At 36.9% G+C, this 22,195-nt stretch overlaps 1 protein-coding gene across 2 annotated transcripts in view; it reads left to right on the forward strand.

The window, feature by feature from the left end:
- CDADC1 (cytidine and dCMP deaminase domain containing 1) overlaps positions 1-22,195 on the forward strand; it is a 46,739-nt gene that overhangs the window by 4,992 nt on the left and 19,552 nt on the right. For both annotated transcript variants that reach the window (XM_009191927.4, XM_003913876.5), the window contains 4 exons: positions 3,266-3,340; positions 6,791-6,968; positions 14,940-15,509; positions 21,641-21,690. In XM_009191927.4, coding sequence (XP_009190191.2) covers positions 3,266-3,340; positions 6,791-6,968; positions 14,940-15,509; positions 21,641-21,690 — 873 coding nt within the window. The remainder of the gene's footprint in view (positions 1-3,265; positions 3,341-6,790; positions 6,969-14,939; positions 15,510-21,640; positions 21,691-22,195) is intronic.

Here is a 22,195-nt window from a genome sequence, read left to right on the forward strand (position 1 = left end):
AAGACCAATGATAGTGTGGGGGAAGAATACAGAATGAAAGGGAGCATATTGTACTCCACTTTTATAGTGTTATTTATTGTACAAACATTATCATTGAAACTGAAGACTGAATCAATAGCTGCAACATTTTTAAATGTTTTTTATTTATATTTTAAATGTTTCTCTTGGATTTTCCTGTTTGTACTAGTTAATATCCACATAATTTTGCAGGTAGTTGCAGTCATAGCAGGAATACAATTTTATATTTGACAGTTTCAGTACTGTTACAGGGTTAAGTTATTTATTTTAAATTATACAATAAGAATACATCTAAATTTCATATACATATAGTATATGCTGCCATTGTGTTTATACTTGTAGAAATATTAAATTCCTCGAAATGTTACCCAATTTTGTGCCTAGTATTTCTTTACCATTTACTATAGTATATTTTTCCCAGTATTATTTGCACATGGTATTCGTAGAGTTGAGTACAAACTTTTTCCTATTAAGAGAAAAAAAACTTCTTTAAGCTAAAGTAATAAGATTGTTTCACTTAAATTCTTTAGTCTGCTTTTGCTGTACAGAGTAAATAATAGAAACACCAAGATGCAATTAGACATGTAATGTATTGGAAATACTGCTTTTGATACTTTACCAACCTTTTGTCTTACTAAAAGTATTTTTATGAATTACCAAAGTAATAAATGTTTGTTATTTTTAAAATGGACAGAAGAAAAGTTTTATCATAATTCTACCTCCTAGAGACTAATTACTTTTTAAAAATTGTTTCTCAGTCTTTTTTCTCTTATTTTCTTTACTTACATGAGATCATTTAACTCTGGATTCTACCCTTTTCACTTAACATAAGAAAATACTTATACTGTAATGTTAGTATAAACATTAGAGCAGCACCTTAGTCTAGTGTCTTAGAGTAGCCCATGGTTTTACAGCCAGCCTGCCTGGGTTCAGATTCTGACTCCGCCTTTTACTAGTTGTATAACTTTGGGTAACTTTACCTCTCAGTGTCAGCTTCCTCATCTGTAAAATGAAATGTTACTGGTATATACTACATGAGGCTTTTATGAGAAATGAATGAGTTAATATTTGTAAAGGTCTTAGTGCCTGGCACATGTTAGGTACTATGTGTTTTGTTGTTGTTGTTGTTCTTGTCTCCTTATTTATTTATTTTAATAGAGATGGGGTCTTGCTATGTTGCCCAGACTGGTCGCTAACTACTGGGCTCAAGTAGTCTTCCTGCCTCAGCCTCCCGAAGTGTTAGGATTACGGCATGAGCCACCGCACCTAGCCTCCTAACTCTTTCCATTGTGTCTTCTGGTACCTTATGCTAAAGGCCCTCACTGTACTTTTCCAGAACAGAAGCAATGTAGCATAATGGTTAAGACAATGGATCTTGGGCTGGATCTGGCATATCCACTTATTACCTGTGTGACCATGGTTGAGTTATTTAATCTTTCTCAGCCACAATTTCCTCATTTGTAAAACGGAAATAATAGGAGCTACTTTATAAAGTTATAAGGATTAAATGAGATAATTTAGGGCCTGGTACATGATAAACATGCAGTAGATGTTAGGTACTATTATTATCATCACTCGTATAATTATTACCACTACTAGCACCCACATCCTTACCGTTTTTCCACTGACACCATCACTTCCTCTACTTCCTGTTCTGTTTGAACAGAAACCTCATTCGCAGAACATGGGTTTTCCTATAAACTTCTTTTTGAAGGTTGTTTCTTTTCTAGCATCCAGCACTTGTTTCATAAGACTAGCAGGTCAACATTTACAGAGTTTCCCATTCCTACTTTAAAACTTTATCAATTTATTAACTATCCCACCAATTTTTTTTTTTTTTTTTTGAGATGGAGTCTTGCTTTGTTGCCCAGGCTGGAGTGCAGTGGCCTGATCTCGGCTCACCGCAGCCTTCCCCTCCCAGATTCAAGCAATTCTTCTGCCTCAGCCTCCCGAGTAGCTGGGACTACAGGCGCGTGCCACCATGCCCAGCTAATTTTTGTATTTTTAGTAGAGACAGGGTTTCACTATGTTGGCCAGGCTGGTCTCGAACTCCTGATCTCGTGATCTGCCCACCTCGGCCTCCCAAAGTTCTGGGATTACAGGCGTGAGCCACCACACCCGGTTATCCCACCTATTTTGGAGCTCACAGAATTCTATGCCACTTTCTTTGTCTTAATCAACTTACTTGATAGTCACTTTCCTGTTTTCATAAATTATAAGCCCTATGAGAGCTGCATCTTGAGCAACTAGGCTGCCATATAGCAAGGGTTCAATAAGTATTTGTTGAACTAATAAATGAAGGACTTTGGTCCCTGCCTCAAAACTTTCTTTCTACTTCCAGTTTTCACTTTTCCCCTCATGGATATACCTGTATTAGTTTTCTATTGCTGCTATAACAGATGACCACAAAGTTGGTGGCTTAAAACAACACAAATTTATTATACAGTTCTGTAGGTAAGAGGTCTGAAATGGGTCTTACTGGGCTAAAGTCAAGGTGTTGGCAGAGCCAGATTCCCTTCAGACGCTCTAGGGGAGAAACTTTCCTTGCCTTTTCTACCTGTGGAGATTATCTGTTTTCCTTGGCTCATGGGCCTCTTCCATCTTCAAAGCCAGCAGTGGCCAGTCAGGTATTTCATGTTGCATCACTGACTCTCCCACACCCCTCTTTTACTTATAATGACCCTTGTGATAACATTGGGCCAATCAGATAATCAAGGATAATCTCCCCATCTCAAAGTAGGTGGTTAGTGCCTCAGTTCCAGCTGCAACCTGAATTCCTCCTTGCTATGTAACAAAACATAGTCATAGACTCCAGGGACTGGGACAAGGAGATCTCTGGTGGGGCATTATCCTATCAACCACAGTCCCGATCTAATACTTTTGCTACATAGTTCCTTATCTTCTCTATTCCAATTAATTTACCTCTATTCCACTTTAGTCATTCATGGCCACACTTTGGACTTTTCCATTACTCAAAACTGCCACAATTCTGAAACCATAAACTTCAGAATTTTATATTCTGATCACAATTTCCAGTCCTTCTATGTTTTGGGAAAGTAAATAAAGGTTTATTTACTAGGTAAAGTAGTATGAACTTGATCTGAACAAAGTGGGAAGTCATTGTAGAGTTTCATCATGGAAAAAAAATGGTCAAAGCCAAGGACGCCAGCCTTTAAATATGGGAATGTTGAATTAGTCATATGTCTTATGTGCTAATCTTTTTTTCCCTTAATCTGATTATTATTAGAAAAATGAAGAGGGAAAGCATGGACCCTTAGGAGATAATGAAGAGATGACCAGAGTATCTACTGACAAAAGACAGGTAAATTTTTGTGATTTCACATATATGTATGCTCATAATGACAAAGTAAAAGGAATAGTATAAAGTAGAATAAAAGTGCCTCCATTTCTGCTTTCAAGGGAGTTTTTAAAATACTCTTCTAAAAATGGTCTGTATATTTACAAGACTATATGTCACTCCTTTTAAAAAAAAAAAAAAAAATTACAGGTGGGATTATTCTGTGCTATGTCCTACATCTTGCTTTAAAAAAAAAAAAAAAAAAAACCTCTTGAGAGTTCATATAGATGTGTTAAGAAATACTCTCCCTTAGTTCTCTCACACTTCCACACACCTTGCTGGGTATACCAAGAATGCAAGGCCCTAACCTTGCATTTACTTTACCTAGTAAATAAACCCAGAGTTTTACCTGGGTCATTTCTCAGAGTTGTGTTTGCAGTGATCAGCCCTGAAGGTTGAGGTAATGTCTTCCCCCAGGACAAAGAGCAAACTTTCTTACTTTCTGCTGTGAAATAGTAGGACCCTCAAGCTCAGTGTTCCTTTCCTATAACACTATCCACCCTGTGTCCAGGCAGCTATCTGTGCCCATCTGTATTACCCATCATGGGGCTTGAGGGCAGGGAAACAGAAATGGTGCTCATACTGACTGCTGTGCTGCAAATAATAAAGTTCATTGTTTCTAACCCAGAAGTTTCATGTTTTCTGCTAATATCTATGAAACAGTAATAGGTTAACTTATTAGTTGGTAAGTAGGGTAAAATCAAAGTGCAGACTTGAAAGATGAACCTTGTTCTTTTTAATATTGTATAGTATTTCCTTGTTACTTTATTCTTTTGAGTTTTCCAGAGGTTCCAATTCATTGGGTGCAGAGTGGAGACTAAGCATGTATGTTTTGAAGAGTTACCTTGATAAATATTCCTAGAGATTTCCTAATTCATTCTGAGTGAGCCCAGTAGAAATATAGAAATAATTTGTCTCAGAATATTTACATGTTTTCATATTAAGAAAGGCCAAGGGGAAAAAATAGTGAATCACCATTTAAGTCAATGTACTAGTCCATATACAAAACATATACAAAACAGACTGTCCCCTTTTGCCCATGTTTTAGTGTAAAACTCTGTGACATAGATGACTTGCCAAAATGTTAGCGAAGTGAAGGAAAATCAAATTCAGAGCAGTGATTCACTGAAAAGATTCAGTCCTCTGGGATTTGCAGTAAATGGAAGTGCCGAAATGGAATGCAACTTGAGCTTTTATTTGTTTTGTTGAGTTTCAGATGGAAAAATCTTTGTCTCAAACTTGATATTTTGGCCTTACCTAAATGCAAAATGAAAAAAAATGTATTTTCTAAGGTGAAAAGGACTCTAGACAAAAAAGTGATAAAGTCGACCCAAAAGGTGGTTCTAATAACAAATAAGTTGATGAGTATGCTTCTCACTTAATAGGAACAATTTTTTTTTTTATGTTTTTTTCTGGCTTTATTTCTGTCTGCTTAACTAGGAAAATCTAAAGCTGAAATCATTCCCTTGCTGCCACTTCCACTGGTCATGTTGATTCAATTTAACAACAGGAGCTCTGTCAAGATCTTTTGATGAGGCAACATTACTTCTTTTCCACGATGATACTGGCCAGGCATGGTGGCTCACGCCTGTAATCCCAGCACTTTGGGAGGCCGAGGTGGGTGGATCACAAGGTCCAGAGATCGAGACCATTCTGGCTAACACGGTGAAACCCCGTCTCTACTAAAAGTACAAAAAATTAGCCAGGCGTGGTAGGAGCTACTCAGCTACTGCGGAGGCTGAGGCAGGAGAACGACGTGAACCCGGGAGGCGGAGCTTGCAGTGAGCCCAGATCACGCCACTGCACTCCAGCCTGGGCGACAGAGCAAGACTCCGTCTCAAATCAATCAAACAATCAATCAATCCAGCCTGGGCGACAGAGACTCTGTCTGAAATAAATAAACAAACAAACTTATTGAAAGTATTCAGAAATCAATAATAATATATACTTTGCATTTGAGGAGCATAAAACTCTAGAAATTTTGGTAGGGAGAGGAAAGTGTTCACAAATTCAAGGTCAATTTAAAGCTTATTTTAAAAGCCAATACAGATAGGTTTTTCATATTTTACATACATTCCTAGGTATATATTTTGTAAAGCAGAGATTTTTGTATTCCTTTTTAAATGTCTTTCTAGTTTAGGAGATGGTTAACTCAGAAATGGAATTCCATACAAGCTTCTCTGTTCCTTCTTTTTTAGATATTTTACAAATTTTTCTCCATAATCTCAAACATTTATACTCAAAACTGAAACTGAAAATTGACTAGTTAATATCGCTTTGGTCTGATCCTTAAAGTGATTTCAGATATGCTGCACTGGGGAATAAGTATAGGGTAAAATCCCTTTGGAAGGGGATGGGGAATAGGGACAACCTCTCCTCAGCCCAAGCTCCCCTCATGTAACAGTCAGTCCCCAGCCCAAGGATCAGGTTTACATTCCTTCAGAGGCTTTTGCTGTGAAAACAGCATAGATTATTTTGTGCCTTATGCAGAACTGACTTTTTTTTTTTTTTTTACCTTAGTCTGTTTTATCTGATATTGTTATACCAGCTTTGATTAATATTTGCTTAAGTTGAGACACTTTAGGTTCAATAGTAACACAAAACCTTCACTCAAAGATATCCACTGGACGTGCTTAGAACCCCAGTCAGTCCGCAGTCTGCAGGGCTTAAATCAGGCTCAGCCAGTCCCTTCTCTGTGGAATACTGCTAAGATAGCTCACGCTCACCGCTCTGACGTCAAGTTCTCTCATCCTTTTTGACACTTGATGGTATATCTTCCTTCTTTTTGTTTTTATAACTTACCTATAGTAGGAGGTGGGACCCAACTATAGTAGTCTAGACTGCCATAGTGTTAAAAATTGATACAGCCAGTAGTTTCTAGAAAGAAATTGAGAATTATCTTTACTTTGGTCAATATCTAAAATATTTTAGAATTTAAGATGACCTCTGCTTTACCATCTGCCTTTTACCATCTGTGTGTCTTTCAGAAAGTCATGTAAACTTTCTGGGCTTTACTTATCCATGTGTAAAATCAGGGCTTTATATTCTTTATTACCATCTAGAAGCTTAATACTAAATGGTACTACACTCAATGCTATAAGAAACAAGTCAAATTGACCTAGTTCTTGCCCTTTACTAGGTTATAATGTATCTAATCTTTCACTAGAACAAATTAATGATAATTACATGCTTAATCGTTCGATTAGTAGAGCTTAGGTTTAGAAAATTTCTGGCCTAAAGTCAACACTAAAGTTTCAGAAGCTTTTTGGATCTAATGAGAAATGTGCTTTGTACAAACTCTGTTTAGATAAAGAATTAAACAAAACTTCCATTTTATTAATAATTCAAGTATAATCCATAATGTGATTATTAGGTGTTATAACTAATAAGTTGTTATTTTATATCTTAATGTAGGTAAAGAGAACTGGTCTTGTGGTGGTGAAAAACATGAAAATTGTTGGTCTCCACTGTTCTAGTGAAGATTTACATGCCGGGCAGATTGCTCTTATTAAACATGGGTCAAGGCTGAAAAACTGTGATCTTTATTTTTCCAGAAAACCATGTTCTGCTTGTTTGAAAATGATTGTAAATGGTAAGTGCAGAAAAGGGTTTGTTGGGGATTAAGAGTATTTATCTGGGATGGGCATGGTGGTTTATGCCTGTCATCCCAGCACTTTGGGAGGACAAGGCAGGAGGATCGCCTGAGCCTAGGAGTTCAAGAATAGCCTGTGCAACATAGGGAGACCCCATCACTACAAAAAATAAATTAGCTAGGCATGGTGGTGCATGCCTGTGGTCCCCACTACTTGAGAGACTGAGGTGGGAGGATTGCTTGAGCCCAGGAGTTCGAGGATACAGTGAGCCATGATTGCGCCACTGCACTCTAGCCTGGGTGACAGAACAAGACCCTGTCTCCAAAAAAAAAAAGAAGAAGAAGGAAAGAGCATTTGTCTGAGAGCAGTGGTGGGAACACATTTGCTAAATACCACAGAGATAATTTAGAAATATATATCTCAAAGTCAGGTGCTATGGCTCGCACCTGTAATCCCAGCTACTCAGAAGGCTGAGGCAGGAGAATTGCTCAAGCCCAGGAGTTCAAGGCTGTAGTGAGCTCTGATCACTCCACTGCACTCCAGCCTGAGTGACAGAGCAAGACCCTGTCTCTAAAAAACAAAATAAAAAATATATAAATATATATCTGAAGACAGTTTGATACATTATAAGAGTAACATCAGAAAACATGGATTCTGGTATCATTCATGTCTACTAACCTATTAAATGACCCTCAGTGTATGAGTAGACTAATGCTAACTGCTATAACAAAACAAAATTTCAGTGGCTTAGGGTACTAGATATTTATCACTTGTATAATAGTCCAACGCATGTGTTGCTAAACAGCAGGCAGCTTTCTCCATGTGGTTGATTCCTGGGCTAGGCATCTTCTGTCTCATTGCTGTTGTCGTTTCTAGGGCTTTGAGTCCTCTGTATCCAGAGGCAGACTGAGAAAGAATGAGTAGAGAGGGTGAACCTGCTTCTTAAAACCCTGACCTGGAAGTCGCATACATTATTTCTGTTCTCATCCATTGTGAGAACTGTTGTTCCCACTGGGCAACTGTCTTTCAGTGACTACTCTACATTTTGGAAGGAGGAACACAAATTTTTAATGTATAGCCATCCATCCACACCAGGCTATTCACTAAACCTCTCTGTGCTTATGATTCTGTTTTGCACCCAGGTATATGCCAATCATTCTTTCATTTAAAAAGTATGCATCCTGTTGCATAGGCATCATGGCAGATCAAAAAACAAACAAAAAAACTAATGTGCTTCCTAATCTTTACCCTCAAGGTGTTATTTGGGGGCCAAAATAACAATTTAATATGATGCATTATCTAGTACCATATCAGTGATACAGGTTGTAAGTGATATTTGGTCTCAGAGGAGAAATAGTGATCCCTGCAGATTGCCATATTATGAAAGGCTGAGGATTAAGCTTGATCTTAATGCATCATAGGTAGAGGAAGAGGAACACATTCCTGGTCAGGGGGAACAGTGCATATAGAGTCATCAAGTTGTAAGAAGCAAAGTTCTAGGGTCAGTATTTGAAATGGAGAATTATTCTTGGAGAATAGTGGCAGATGAATTATAATGATAGTGGAGAACTTTGAAGAACTGTAGGGCCTTTGAACTTTATCTTATGGAACAGAGTTCCTAGGCCTGTTTTGAGAAAGAGCTGTTTTTATTTACATCAAAGCCTTGAGAGTAATGATCAGATCTATGTCAAGGTCAGTGCCTTGAGCTATAAATGGCAGAACTTCTAGAAGAAATGGGTCATGTGGCTAGAAACCTCTTGGTCTGCAACAAGTGTTTTGAGCAGGTAGGTATCTGCAGTAGTGATTGGATTCTATATTCTCAACTACAGTTACCAATACGTTAAAAAAATAGGTATGAAAGTGGTGGTGGCATTTTTTTCTCCTTTTCCCAACTAACCAGGCAGATTGGACATGTGTTTTATCACTTATGTTCAACTGACCTACAGTTCCTGTTTGTAGGCAATGTGGAGACATTGAAGATTCTTGAGAAAGATGTAACATGATTGAAATTTTTGTTATTGCTGTTATTGAATTGGAACAGGGAGAGATTAGAGATTGGGAGCTTGATTAGTAGACCATTGCATTAGGCAAGGTTTAAAATAGGATTCAGATGATGACGTTGATACAGAAATGAAAGAATGTGAAAGAACCAAAACATTTGTTGGCTGATCTGTTCTAGATCAAGGGAGAAAAATGAATAAAAGATAGTTGTGCTTTGTGCTGAGCTAACTGTGCTGAAAGCAGTCTTAATAGCCTTGGAGCCACAAATTAGAGGGAAGAATAGGAGAGTGCAGTTCACTGCTTGATGTCTTAAGACATTTGATCCTGACAAGAAAGATAATGAAGTATGGAAAGTCAGGAAGGATCTACAATGGAAATGCTTGTATATTGGTGTTGGACAATATATAAGCAAAATTGCTATGTTAGATTAGGCTTATGTATTATATTTAGTTATCTTAGGAAGGGAGCATGGCTGAACCCCATGCTACAGCTAGATTACTTTAGTTAGAATTGCTGTTACCTCAGTTACAAGGCAAATGTAGCACTCTCCAAGTGTGGTCTGTGGACTCCTGATGGTCCACGAGGTCAATGTTATTTTCATAATAACACTACCTTCAGGCTGGGCATGGTGGCTCATGCCTGTAGTCCCAACATTTTGTGAGGCTGAGGTAAGTGGATTGCTTGAGCCCAGGAGTTTGAGACCAGCCAGGGCAATATGGAGAAACCCCTTATCTACTAAAAATAGAAAAATTAGCTAGGCATGGTGGTGTGTGCCTGTAGTCCCAGCTACTTGGGAGGCTGAGGTGGGAGGACCACTGGAGCCTGGGATGCGAAGGTTGCGGTGAGCTGTGATCCCGCCTCACCAATGCACTGCAGCCTGGGCCACAGAGCAAGATCCTGTCCCAGAAAGCAAAAACAAAAACACTACATTCATACTAATGGTACCAAAACAATGATAGGTAAAACTACTATTTCCGTATCTTTATTTTTATTTTATTTTTTTTTGAGAGGGAGTCTCACTCTGTTGCCCAGGCTGGAGTGCAATGGCACAATTTCAGCTCATTGCAACCCCTGCCTTTCAGGTTCCAGTGATGCCCCTGCCTCAGCCTCCTGAGTAGCTGGGATTACAAGCGCGCACCACCATGCCCAGCTAATTTTTGTATTTTTAGTAGAGACGGGGCTTCACTGTGTCGGTCAGGCTGGTCTCGAACTTCTGACTCGTGATCTGCCCACCTCCGCCTCCCAAAGTGCCAGGATTACAGGCATGAGCCACCACACCCGGCCTGTTTCCATATCATTAATCAAAACAGTCGTGCCATACCGCACTGGTAGTCATTGTACTCTTCACTGCACTCAGAGGGAAAAAAGAAAACCAGTTTTACATAAGAAAGTCCTTGATGAAACAGTAAAAACTATTAATTTTATTAAATCCCAACTTGAGTCTACATCTTTTTAATATTCTGTGTGAGGAAACAGGAGGTGGGTATAAAGTGCTTTTGCTACAGACCTAAGGTATGAAGATGGCTTTGAGGAAAACCATGTATGTGATTTATTTGAGTTGCAGACTGAATTATCTACTTTTTTAATGGAGTATCATGAACTGACAGTGGTTAGACTTGGATATTTGGCAGATATTTTCTTGAAACTATAGTGAACCTGTCACTTTCAGATAAACAACTGACATTTTTTTGTTGCCAGTGATAGAATTTGAGCTATCAAGTGAAAATTAGAATTTTGGAAAACTCATATTCTCCATTATGAGCCTGACAGCATCTCACCACTTAGACTCTTTTGATGGGATTGGTGGTGATACTAATGAATGGGATTTTTTTTTTAATATTGTGGAATCAGTAAATCATTGTTTTCCGGATGACCAATGCACAATGCTGCAAAATCATGCATGAGTAAAAGCAGTCTAAGTGCAAGACAGACCAATGGACTTTAACCTAACAGTTCAAAAAGTTTATTGATATGGTTTCAGATTCTACATTGTAACTAACCTTTAAGAAACTATCCCTTGTCAAATTTTTATGTAGTGCCAAAGAAGAATATTCACAAGTGTCTGAAATGGCTGTTAAAATACTCCTTTTTCAACCACATGTCTATGTGAGGCCAGATAATTTTCATATCCTTCAGTGAAAACAACATATTGCAACAGATTGAAAACAGAAGCAAATTTGAGCATCCAGCTGTTTTCTATTAAGCCAATTTTTTTTTTTTTTTTTAACAAAGCAAGTTACTTTATTAGAATTTTAAGCAATGTATAAGTGATGGAATCATTCTAACAACGCATCTATTCACTGCTTACAATTCCAACCAATTTCAGTTCTCTGATATCTAATGACAAGAGCGGAGACCTGTTCAAGTTCCTTCCACCAGTAAGACCCACAGCTCAAAGTTGTGGGAGTGATTAACTGAGCCATAGGCCTTCACACGTTTACCACATTAAAATACCACAGTGTTTTCTTATAAGGTCAACCACCTGGGAACTAATTAACATTAGCATTAAGACTTTAAATAAACTGTTAGGCACAGGGCTAGATCAGGCATTATAAAACTTTGTGGTGCCCTATTCAAGCCACACAAATTCCCAAATATTTTAGCTTGTAACAGGTTTGTCTTTCCCCTCTTGAGACAATTATTTGGGTACTTGGTTTTGCAAATAAGGTAATTGATGATGGAAGTTTCCTAGCTGTGATGGTGCTCTAGGCAACTTCAGAGAATGAAGATAGAAATTATGCATGATTATATAACATGAAGAGTTAAATTTCTATTACACACTCAGTTTCCATTCTCTGATTTCTCTTAGCTCTATAAACACATGTAAATCTTCTGCAGAGCTTTAAAGAGCTCTGAAAGGGAAAATACCATTCCATATATGGAACTGATAGCATAGTACAGGCCAGGGGCAGTGGCTCACACCTGCAATCCCAACATTGTGAGGCCAGTGGGAGGACCGCCTGAGGCCAGGAGCCCAAGACCAGCCTGGGCAACATAGCAAGACCCCGTCTCTACCAAAAAAAAAAAAAGTAGCTGGGTGTGGTGGTGCACACCTGCAATCATAGCCAATCTGGAGGCTGAAGCAGGAGGATTGATAGAGTATGGGAGTTAGAAGTTACAGTGAGCAATGATGTCACCACTGCACTCCAGCCTGGGTGACAGACTGGTCTCTATTAAAAAAAAAAAAAAAAAGGTATAGTGATACACTATTAATTCTATATATGCTAATATGAGATAGCATCCATATAAACTACTATCAAGTCTTTATGTGCCAGCTACTGTAATAAGTCTTTTCAAGTTTAACTCACTGAATTCATAATGAATTATGAGTTAGCTACCATTATTTCCCCCATTTTACAAATAGGGACACTGAGGCTGGGAGACATTTAACTTGCTGGCAAGTTAATTTTATTTAAATTTAATAAACATTAATAAACATTATTTAAGTTACTTGCAGAACTAGTATTTGAACCTACTTAATCTGATTCTAGAGCCTGTGCCATATAAACTCTTACCCACTATGCTATGCTATTCATTAGTATCCATTTAACAATTACTACTATTGCAATAGCTGCAATTATCACTCCTATAGTACAGGGGAATCTATCAAAGAAACACTCAGCTTTCACTTATCTATTTCTGAAAACATTTTTATTAAAATATAAGGTGCATTTCACTGATCTATTTTTATAATTGTCAATTTATTTAAGTACTTTTATTATATGATGTAAGAAAAATGTTTGAAATGTCTTCTGGAATTAACCGGAACAAAATAAATGTGCAAAATTTAGAATAGAATTTTACAGAGTTCATAGGCCACCAAAGCCCATTCATGAAGCCCTTCATGAAACCCATTCATGAGGCCAAAGGGCAAAACAAACCCTCCCTGAAAATCTCAATTGGGCTTTTAATATTTAAATTTAAATGTCTATACGAATTCTGCTGCTCAATTTTGTCCTTTTCTATTCTTCTTAATTTTCCAGTGAAACTGATAACTATTATTTTTCCTTTTGCTATTAAGCCAAATATTAAAGATATTTGTAAAAATTTAAAACAATCTCATTCTTACAGATTTTTGTTTTGGAAAATATTTTTTTCATAAAGCAAATGTTATTTATATTAATATATAACAGATTATTGTTATTTTTAATGAATTAATAAATATTTTAAATTTTGTTTTAATTTTCAAGTATGATAAATATCAGTAGATATATTTCACATAAATAAAAGCTCTTTGTGGTCCTCAATAATTTGTAAGAGTGTTAAGGAATCCTGAGATCAAAAAAATTTGAGAAACTGTGCTTTAGCATTTGCCACTAATACACAAATGTCTGTCTAAAGAGGATTTTCCCCCCTTCTTAAATCAGGATTACTGGGAGCAACTAAGATGCCTAGATGAAAGGTTTACCATCACTGCTGGTTAGGAAATGGATTATGAGAATTCGAACAGAGGGAAGGTGAAATGCTACCAGAGGAAACACTCTGATATGAGGTTTGAGACCTTCAAAATTGCTTTGCAGCATAAGCCACAGTGAGTCAGGAGTACCAGCGAGTGGATAGAATGTTCATTTGTTTAACTTAGACTTTTTAGTTCATCAATTATTTTGAAGGGTAGAACATTCTGTGGGCTCTCTTTCTATTTGCTTCTGGGTACAATCACCAAAAAAAAGTCTCTCCTAGCTGAAATTACATGCAGTAATAGCAAAGGGGTCTCTTCGTTGTAAACTGTTCATTAATTGAAGAACATTTGTGTCCTTAACTATGTATAAGGCATCTCATCGTTCTATTTCAAATATAAATTAAAATATTTTTTTCACGTTTGTTATCCTGTTATGTTTTCTCTTTTACAAATTGTCTGTTCATATCTTTTTGTCTCTCTTTAGGCCTTATTCTTGTCAATTCATATGTGCTCTAATGAATTGAAATATTTTCTGTATATTAAACATTACTAACCTTTCCTTTGTCACACTGATTGAAAAATGACGTTTAGTTTGTTGTTTTGTCTTTAATTTTGTGAGCTTTAGAAAGTTAATATTGCCCTTCAAGCACCATCCCAACATCACATAAGAATTTTTTCATGTTATAAATTCTTTGTGGACATTTTTGATAACTGTTTTATTATGAGAAGGACCATAATTAATTCAGACATTCCCCTATTTTGGTCATTTAGGTTTTTGGGTTTTGGTTTTTTGTTTAACATTTTTGCTTGCTATTTTAAAGAATGCTGTGCATGCATGAGATTTCTTCTCTATATTTAGAATATTTTCCTAGAATGGATTCTCAGAAGAATTCTCAGTCTGTGGACAGGAACATTTTTAATGCATGGAAGAAGTATTTATTCCAGATAGAAAACTCTAGGCAATATTAGTTGTTCCCTGTAACATTTTAAAAAACAGCCATGGCACCATGGAGGACTCTTTGAGTATATAGTTTTAGCGCTGGGCTTTGGGATCACACTTCACAACACCAGTAATTCCACAAATGCATTCCCAGGAGCTGTGTTAGAAGCTGGGTAACTTTTTCTTGAAAAGGCCAGATAATAAATATTTTAGACTTTGCAGGCCATGTGGTGTCCATCACAGCTACTCAACTCTGTCACGCGAAAGCACCCAAAGACTATATAAGTGAATGGGTGTGTGTGTCTGTGTTTCAGTAAAGGTTTATTTATGGACACTGAAATTTGAATTTCCTACAGTTTGATGTGTCACAAAATGTTCTTTTGATTTGTCCAATATTTTAAAATGTAAAACCCATTCTTAACCTGTGAGCTGTACATAGACTGGCAGTGGACTGGATTTGGCCTGTGGGTGGTAGTTTGCCAACCTTCAGGCTATATAATAGGTGACTTGGTAATAGACATTTATTATATTGAGGGTTCTAGATATACTGCAATGATAGGGTGGATTTTATCATGAAAACCCTGAATTCAGTATGTATCTCATAATTACCTTTCATATTTTGTATTTCAGCTGGAGTTAACCGAATTTCATATTGGCCTGCTGATCCAGAAATAAGTTTGCTTACGGAGGCTTCTAGTTCTGAAGATGCAAAGTTAGATGCCAAAGCAGTGGAAAGATTGAAGTCAAACAGTCGGGCCCATGTGTGTGTCTTACTTCAACCTTTGGTGTGTTATATGGTGCAGTTTGTAGAAGAGACCTCTTACAAATGTGACTTTATTCAAAAAATTACAAAAACATTGCCGGATGCTAACACTGACTTTTATTATGAATGTAAACAAGAAAGAATAAAAGAATATGAAATGTTATTTTTGGTTTCAAATGAAGAAATGCATAAGCAAATACTGATGACTATAGGTTTGGAGAACCTGTGTGAAAATCCATACTTTAGCAATCTAAGGCAAAACATGAAAGACCTTATCCTACTTTTGGCCACAGTAGCTTCCAGTGTGCCGAACTTTAAACACTTCGGATTTTACTGTAGCAATCCAGAACAGATTAATGAAATTCACAATCAAAGTTTGCCACAGGAAATTGCAAGGCACTGCATGGTTCAGGCCAGGTTATTGGCATATCGAACTGGTGAGTTACATAGATCGTAAATTGGGGCTGATTGGTTGGGTTGTATTTGTCTCTGAAGTGTTCGTCTCATTTATAGTAGAGTTCATTTACTCAGTTACTAAAGTTTTGCTGTTCATACAGTATAGAGAAGTTAGTGAGTTCCTTAGGTAGACAACTCTTTCTCCCAGCAGTTTTGGGATTCCTTGTGGCTTTATATTCAGTACCACATTTCTGCATCAGGGCCTCATTAATCTAGGCCCTTCTTTCTGCTTCTTGCTTTTATGATTTCACTGTTCCTTGAGCCCTCCACTAAAGGTAGGACAAGAAGAGAAAGGAGAGGCCCAGTGCAGTGGTTCATGCCTGTAATTGCAACACTTTAGGAGGCTGAGACATGAGGATCGCTTAAGCTCAGGAGTTCAAGACCAGCGTGGGCAACATAGCACAACCTCGACTCTAACAAAAAATACAAAAAAAATTAGCTGGGCATTGTTGTGTGTGGTGGTGCATGCCTGTAGTCCCAGCTGCTTGGGAAGCTAAAGCAGGAAGATTGCTTGAGCCCAGTAGTTTGGGGTTGTAGTGAGCTACAATAGCACCACTGTACTCCAGCTCCAGAGACAGAGTAAGACTCTGTCTCCAAAAAAAGAAAAAGGAGAAAACCAAAATTACTCATTTTGTTAACTCTTCAATATTTTGATGTACTGAATACTTAACAAAAAGTTTTAAAAATCTTTAACATTAATTCAAAATAACTAATAGAATCAAGGTAAAGGAATGGTGATTATTGCAGATTCTTCCAGTTGCTGGTATGTCTTCAATCAGCAAGTTGAGAAATCAAACATTTTTACTGTATTCTATTAAGTTGTATATTTGGAAAAGGAAAATATTACTTGGAATTTTTCTTTGCTATGGTAAAAGACGGCATCTGTATTTCCAAACATGGAACAATATTTTCACATCTTACCTGATGTAAGATTTCTCAACGTAGAATCATGATCACTTTTTAAAATGCATCTTTGAAATAAAGGGGAAAAACATAGGCAGGAGGAGCAGTAGAGTAAGATTTGTTTGGGGAGAGTACTGCAGTAGGATTTAAAAATTATCCCAAGAAAGAAGAGAAAGTCATCAGAAAGGGTCTCTACAGATGCTGCTGGTCTGCAGTAGTCAACAGAAGGGAGGTTCTCAGCTGGCAGCAAATCAGAATCACCATTGAAACATTTATAAACAGATGCTCAAACCCCAACCCAGACCTATTAAACCAAGTCCCTAACCAAATATGGCCAAGGTCTATGTTTCTAGAAGTTCTGCAAGGTGTTCTGATGTTCAGCAGAGTTAATAATTGCTCAATTCTTATTAAAGATTTTGATTCTGTAGGCACACATTATATGACCCCAAACAATTGCATTGTGTAAAAGTCTGGTTTCATGTAATTATCTTCTATTGTGGGTTATATATTTGTTTCTTTGCCAACTCCAGCTTTGTAAAGAATTTTTCTGTAAACCATTCAAAAAGACAGAAAACATAAATGGGAACAGCTGTTGTAGCTATAATTCGCTAATTACCCTTCACTAATTAGAATTCAGCAGAACCCTGCCTGTGTTCCAGAGTAAGAGGGAGATGTGAATCTGCTGTTGTTTTACTGGATCTTAGTACCTCTTGCTTCTATACAACACCTTATCATACCAGCTATGATTCCAGTGTTTAAAGATGCAGTATGTATACATTTGCATTTATATTCTTTATTACTCTACTGTATAGTTATATTTTATATTAAATATATCCACTATTGTGCAGAATTTTGTACATAAAGCCCTGCTTATGCACTTGATGGGCAATTTAAAAGATTTTTCAAGGTTAATTGTTGGTAATTTTGTTGTTGTTGTTTACATGGAACTCAAATCCTGAATAGGGTGCAACTCCTCTGTCACTCACCGTACTCCACTGTGCACTCTTCCAGGGAAGAAACCATGTCGTAATCATTTTTGCCTTAGCACTAAACACAATGTGTGTTGAATGGATAAAACAAATCTTTTCATCCAAAGATAAAGGGTCCACAATCCCTTATGCAAAATTTTTGGAGCCAGATGAAAAGGAATTCAGAATTTTTCAGATTTTATTTTATTTTATTGAGACAGGGTTTTACTCTGTTGCCCAGGCTGAGTGCAGTGGCACTCATGGCTCACTACAGCCCTCAACCTCTCAGCCTCAAGCAATCCTCCCACATCGGCCTCCTGAGTAGCTTGTACTACAGGTGAACACCACCATGTCCAGCCACCTTTTTATTTTTTGTAGAGATGTCTCACTGTGTTGCCCAGACTGGTCTCAAACTCCTTGGTGTAAGCAATCTTCCTGCCTCAACCTCCCAAAGTTCTGGGATTACAGGCATGAGCCACCATACCCAATCCAGATTTTTAAAAGGTAATATGGTACATATACTGTTATATAGAACTCCCAATGGGGTCTGGGACAGTACCCTGTAATCACATTAATGCATACAGAGTGAAAAAAGTAGGAATATTTTCTCTCAGCAGAATAATTGAGGGCTATAAATAACTCAGTTTGGGTCAGATTTGACCACAAAGTAAGTGCATCAAACTTCAAAAAAACTTGATGTAAGAGATTTCAAATCAGGGACTCTGGACCTGTAATTCTTCCTTGATGATAAATAATAACAATGACAGTTTATGGAACACCTACTATGTGTCAAGCACTGAGCTTGGTGATTTATATATGTATCTCATTTAACATAGAGGGTACTTCAGTAAGGTGGATATCCCTATGATACAGTGTGCTTCCAATTAAGCTTTAAATTTCACATTATTCAGTTTGGTTTGATGACCTCATTTCTCCCTAATTAATAGATGAAGATACCATTTCATTTAAAAATGTACATTTGATTAAAATGAATTCCAAAACCTCTAACAACAGAGTTCTAAAATGAATTGAAAGTAGTTGCTTATAATTGCTTTTTGAATGATGAATAAAGAAGATCCATAGAAAAGTATGTTACTAGCCAGGTGCGGCGACTCCCGCCTGTAATACCAGCACTGAGAGACTGAGGCAGGAGGACTGCTTGAGGCCAGGAGTTCCAAAAGTATGTTTCTAGAATACCTGGAGGTAGCAAAAAAGTGGAAAGAATGTGTTTAGACTCTTGTGGGAAAAAGAGCAGGAGGAAGGCATCACGTCTTACCTGTCTGGTTTAAGTACTGAGTTGTGATCTCTTCATGTCTTGCTTTCTCATCAGATTAGGTGTTTTCCAAAGCTAAGGGTTACGCTTTCCTCCTGGACCACAGTGCTGATGATGAGAGTAGGCTGGAGTAATCAAAAAAGTTAACTTTTAAAACAGAACTCAGTGGTTCTCAGATATGAGTATGCCTGAGAATCAAGGTGGAGCTCAGGAGAAATGCAGATTCCTAAGTCTTACCTGCCTCTCTCAGAGAGGTTGATTTAGGGGACTTCCATGGAAGCCAGGAGTTGCCTCTTTTTTTTTTTTTTTTTTTTTTAATTTTAAAAACAAGCATCCAGTAATTTTGATGCAAGAGGTCTGCGGAGCACCTTGGACACTGACATGACCACAGGATTGGGAGCTGAAATAACCACACTTGTGTTCTAGAACAATAAGTTCCCCTCTGATTTTCAGTGATCAGAGAGCCCCAGGAATTTGACTCAGTGATCATAAGTTGACCTTTCCTTCAAAGTTGTACAGAGAAAACCCTGTGAATGACTAGATCATAGGGAGCAATTTCTGTAAAAATTATAGACATGAAAAGATTTTTGAGAAATTACCTCATCTGTCACCAGCCTGGGTACTGGGTGACATCAAATCTGTTTTATATGGATGAAAATTTATTCCTATTTTAAAAGACAAGTAGTAAAGAATGTTCTGTTGATGTAACCAACCTTAGCTAGGCAGTGGAGCTGCATGCTGATGGAAAAATCACATTTTTGTTTCCCTTCTAACAAGGTTTAGTCTGTCCCCAGGCTGAAACAGAAAAAGTGGCTTCTGTGACTAAGAAACATAACATTAAAAACATGCAGTGTTGATGGTAGAAAAGGGGGCTCTTAATAGGGAGAATTTTTATTCTGGTTTTGTTTTTTCATTTTAGATTTATGCATAAATAAAACTTTAAAGATTTTGGTTTTGCAGGCAAATATAATCTTATGTTTATAACTTCTGCCACTTACCTTACAAATGAGCATAAAGCCATTGATTTGTATTCTTGCCCACTCATGTTAAACTCTGAAGGTCTAGGAAGGAACCCAATTTTGTTTACATCAAAATCCCTTTTCCCTCTACTCTATAGAAGGAAGTCATCCCCTGCACTCTGCCGTTCAGCTTCGTTCATTTCCTTCAGAGCACAGCACATAAAGTACTGTTTGTTTCCTTGTTGCTGTTCTCCTTCACCATCCAACTGTAAGTCGTATGAGGAAGGGACTACAGTTTCCCTCACCACTGCATCCTAAGTTCTCACAGTACTTGGAACATAAGAGGCATTCAATAAATGGAAATTTTTGTCAAGGATTTCTTTTTTTTTTTTTTTTTTTTTTGAGATGGAGCCCTTCTCTGTCCCCCAGGCTGGAGTGAAGTGGTACGATCTTGACTCACTGCAACCTCCGCCTCCCAGGTTTAAGCAACTCTCCTGCCTCAGCCTCCCAAGTAGCTGCGATTACAGGCATGCACCACCACACCTGGCTAATTTTTGTATTTTTAGGAGAGACGGGGTTTCACTATGTTGGCCAGGCTGTGTCAAGGAATTCTTTATGTCATGGTGCAAGGTGGAGGAAAGGCCAAGCAAGTTGGATCCGGAGGGCTAAGTTTTAGTATATTTCTTTGCCTGTTTCTGCATCTAGAAATGGAAATTTTATCTGCTTTACCTTTAGGGTAAAAATGAGATCATGAATAAACATGTTTAACATAAATTATACAAATGCCTTGTGGTATAATTTTGAAAACCAGAGCTTGCATGAATTTGAGATGGGAAATTTTATTAGAGTATCATAACTGTTTTAAAGTTAACCTTTTAATAAGACATTCATTCTAGTTTTTAATGCAATTGTGGCACAAATTTTCTTTGTACCTTTACTGGAAAGTAGGTATTTAAAAATGTTATCATTGGAGGGATTCACTTTTAGGAAACTGTAGGGTGAAACCGCAGTTTCAGTTAATCCTCCCCAAAATGAAAATGCCCTAGGGTAAGTTCACAGATAATTGTTATTTTCTATGTGTAAATGTGCCACTTAACTACCTTAGTCCCTTATTAAGATTTTGATAAATACTATGGTTTTCCTAATTAGTGTAATTTGTCTTAGAAATTTGAAACTCAACATTGTATAGAAGGAAAAAGTAAATCCTTAATATGTAGAATTTCTATTTTTTTAAAATTTTCTGTTTCAGATTAATGGTTTTAAGAAGTACAGCTTTACTTCTGCAAAGGTTTTGGTTCTACAGGGAAATTATAATCTTATGTTTGTTTATCACTTCTGCTATTTGATTTAGAAATGGGCAAGATGTCATTAACTTGCATTCTTTTTCCCTCAAGGTAAACTGAAAGTCAGGGAAAGGACAACATTTTGTTTAAATCAGAATTCTCTTCATGTACTTTCTAGCAACAGATATATAGATAGATCCATAAAGATTTATTTATGTTTGTATGAGAAGTTTGAACTTTTTTCTTAGTAAGAACATTTTCATAAGATATATTTTCCATGATTAGAGTATAAATAATACTGAGAAAAGACAAATTTGGTTGTTGTGAACAGTTATTACACAAAATCCATTAGTTCTGAAACCGTTATTCAATTTTATCATCTATCAGAAGTAGTCGTTTAGAAACCGGCTTGTTAATGGAGAATCAATGAAGTTGCACTTAGTCCTGGCTACAGCTTTGAGGGAACTGACTGTGGACACTGCCATTTAGTGGCCTCCACATACGTATGTGTGACTGAGTTGGTAGTGACTCTCTCTAGTTATTTGGTACCTAGCTCTCATATTCCATACTTAAAAGTGTTTAATACTTTTCTGTAATTAGTGAAGATATCAAGGATTGCTGCTACATTTATGATGTTTTGATACTAGTTTTTATTATTTTTGGAAAAATATATTTCTAAAACTAACATCATAATTTGTACTGAGTTAAATGCCATATATCTTTCAGAGGATCATAAAACAGGAGTTGGGGCAGTCATTTGGGCAGAAGGGAAATCTGTAAGTATGAAAACAATTCTTTAAATATTTAACCTGGATTTTGTTTAAACATAGTTCAGTCTTTGGTACATTACAGGTTATTGACCATTAAGATTAATATTTTTGTAATGGTGCATTTATGAAGATCTATAAAGATTTGCTCATTCCCTCAACAATTTTCTAGATGGACGCATTCATTCAGCAAACATTTGTTAAACACTCTCTACAGGTTAGGCACTGTGCCACAGTGAACATTGGGGATTAAAGATCACATTTTATGGCCTCATAGTTTAGTGATGGACACGTAGAAGTAAAAAATAACTGATATGTAAGTGTAATTATAACTGATATCATGAGAACATAGAGGAGGAACCTTTGCTTGGAAAAATGAGTAAATACTCGGTGAATATTATTAATGTTAATAATATTAATATTCTTGAAGAATAAGATAATTTCATCAGACAGAGCAAGTCAATAGGACCAGGAAGATAACATGCATATTCTTTTTTTTTTTTTTTTTTTTGAG

Source organism: Papio anubis, chromosome 15 (assembly GCF_008728515.1).
Source record: "Papio anubis isolate 15944 chromosome 15, Panubis1.0, whole genome shotgun sequence".
NCBI lineage: Eukaryota > Metazoa > Chordata > Mammalia > Primates > Cercopithecidae > Papio > Papio anubis.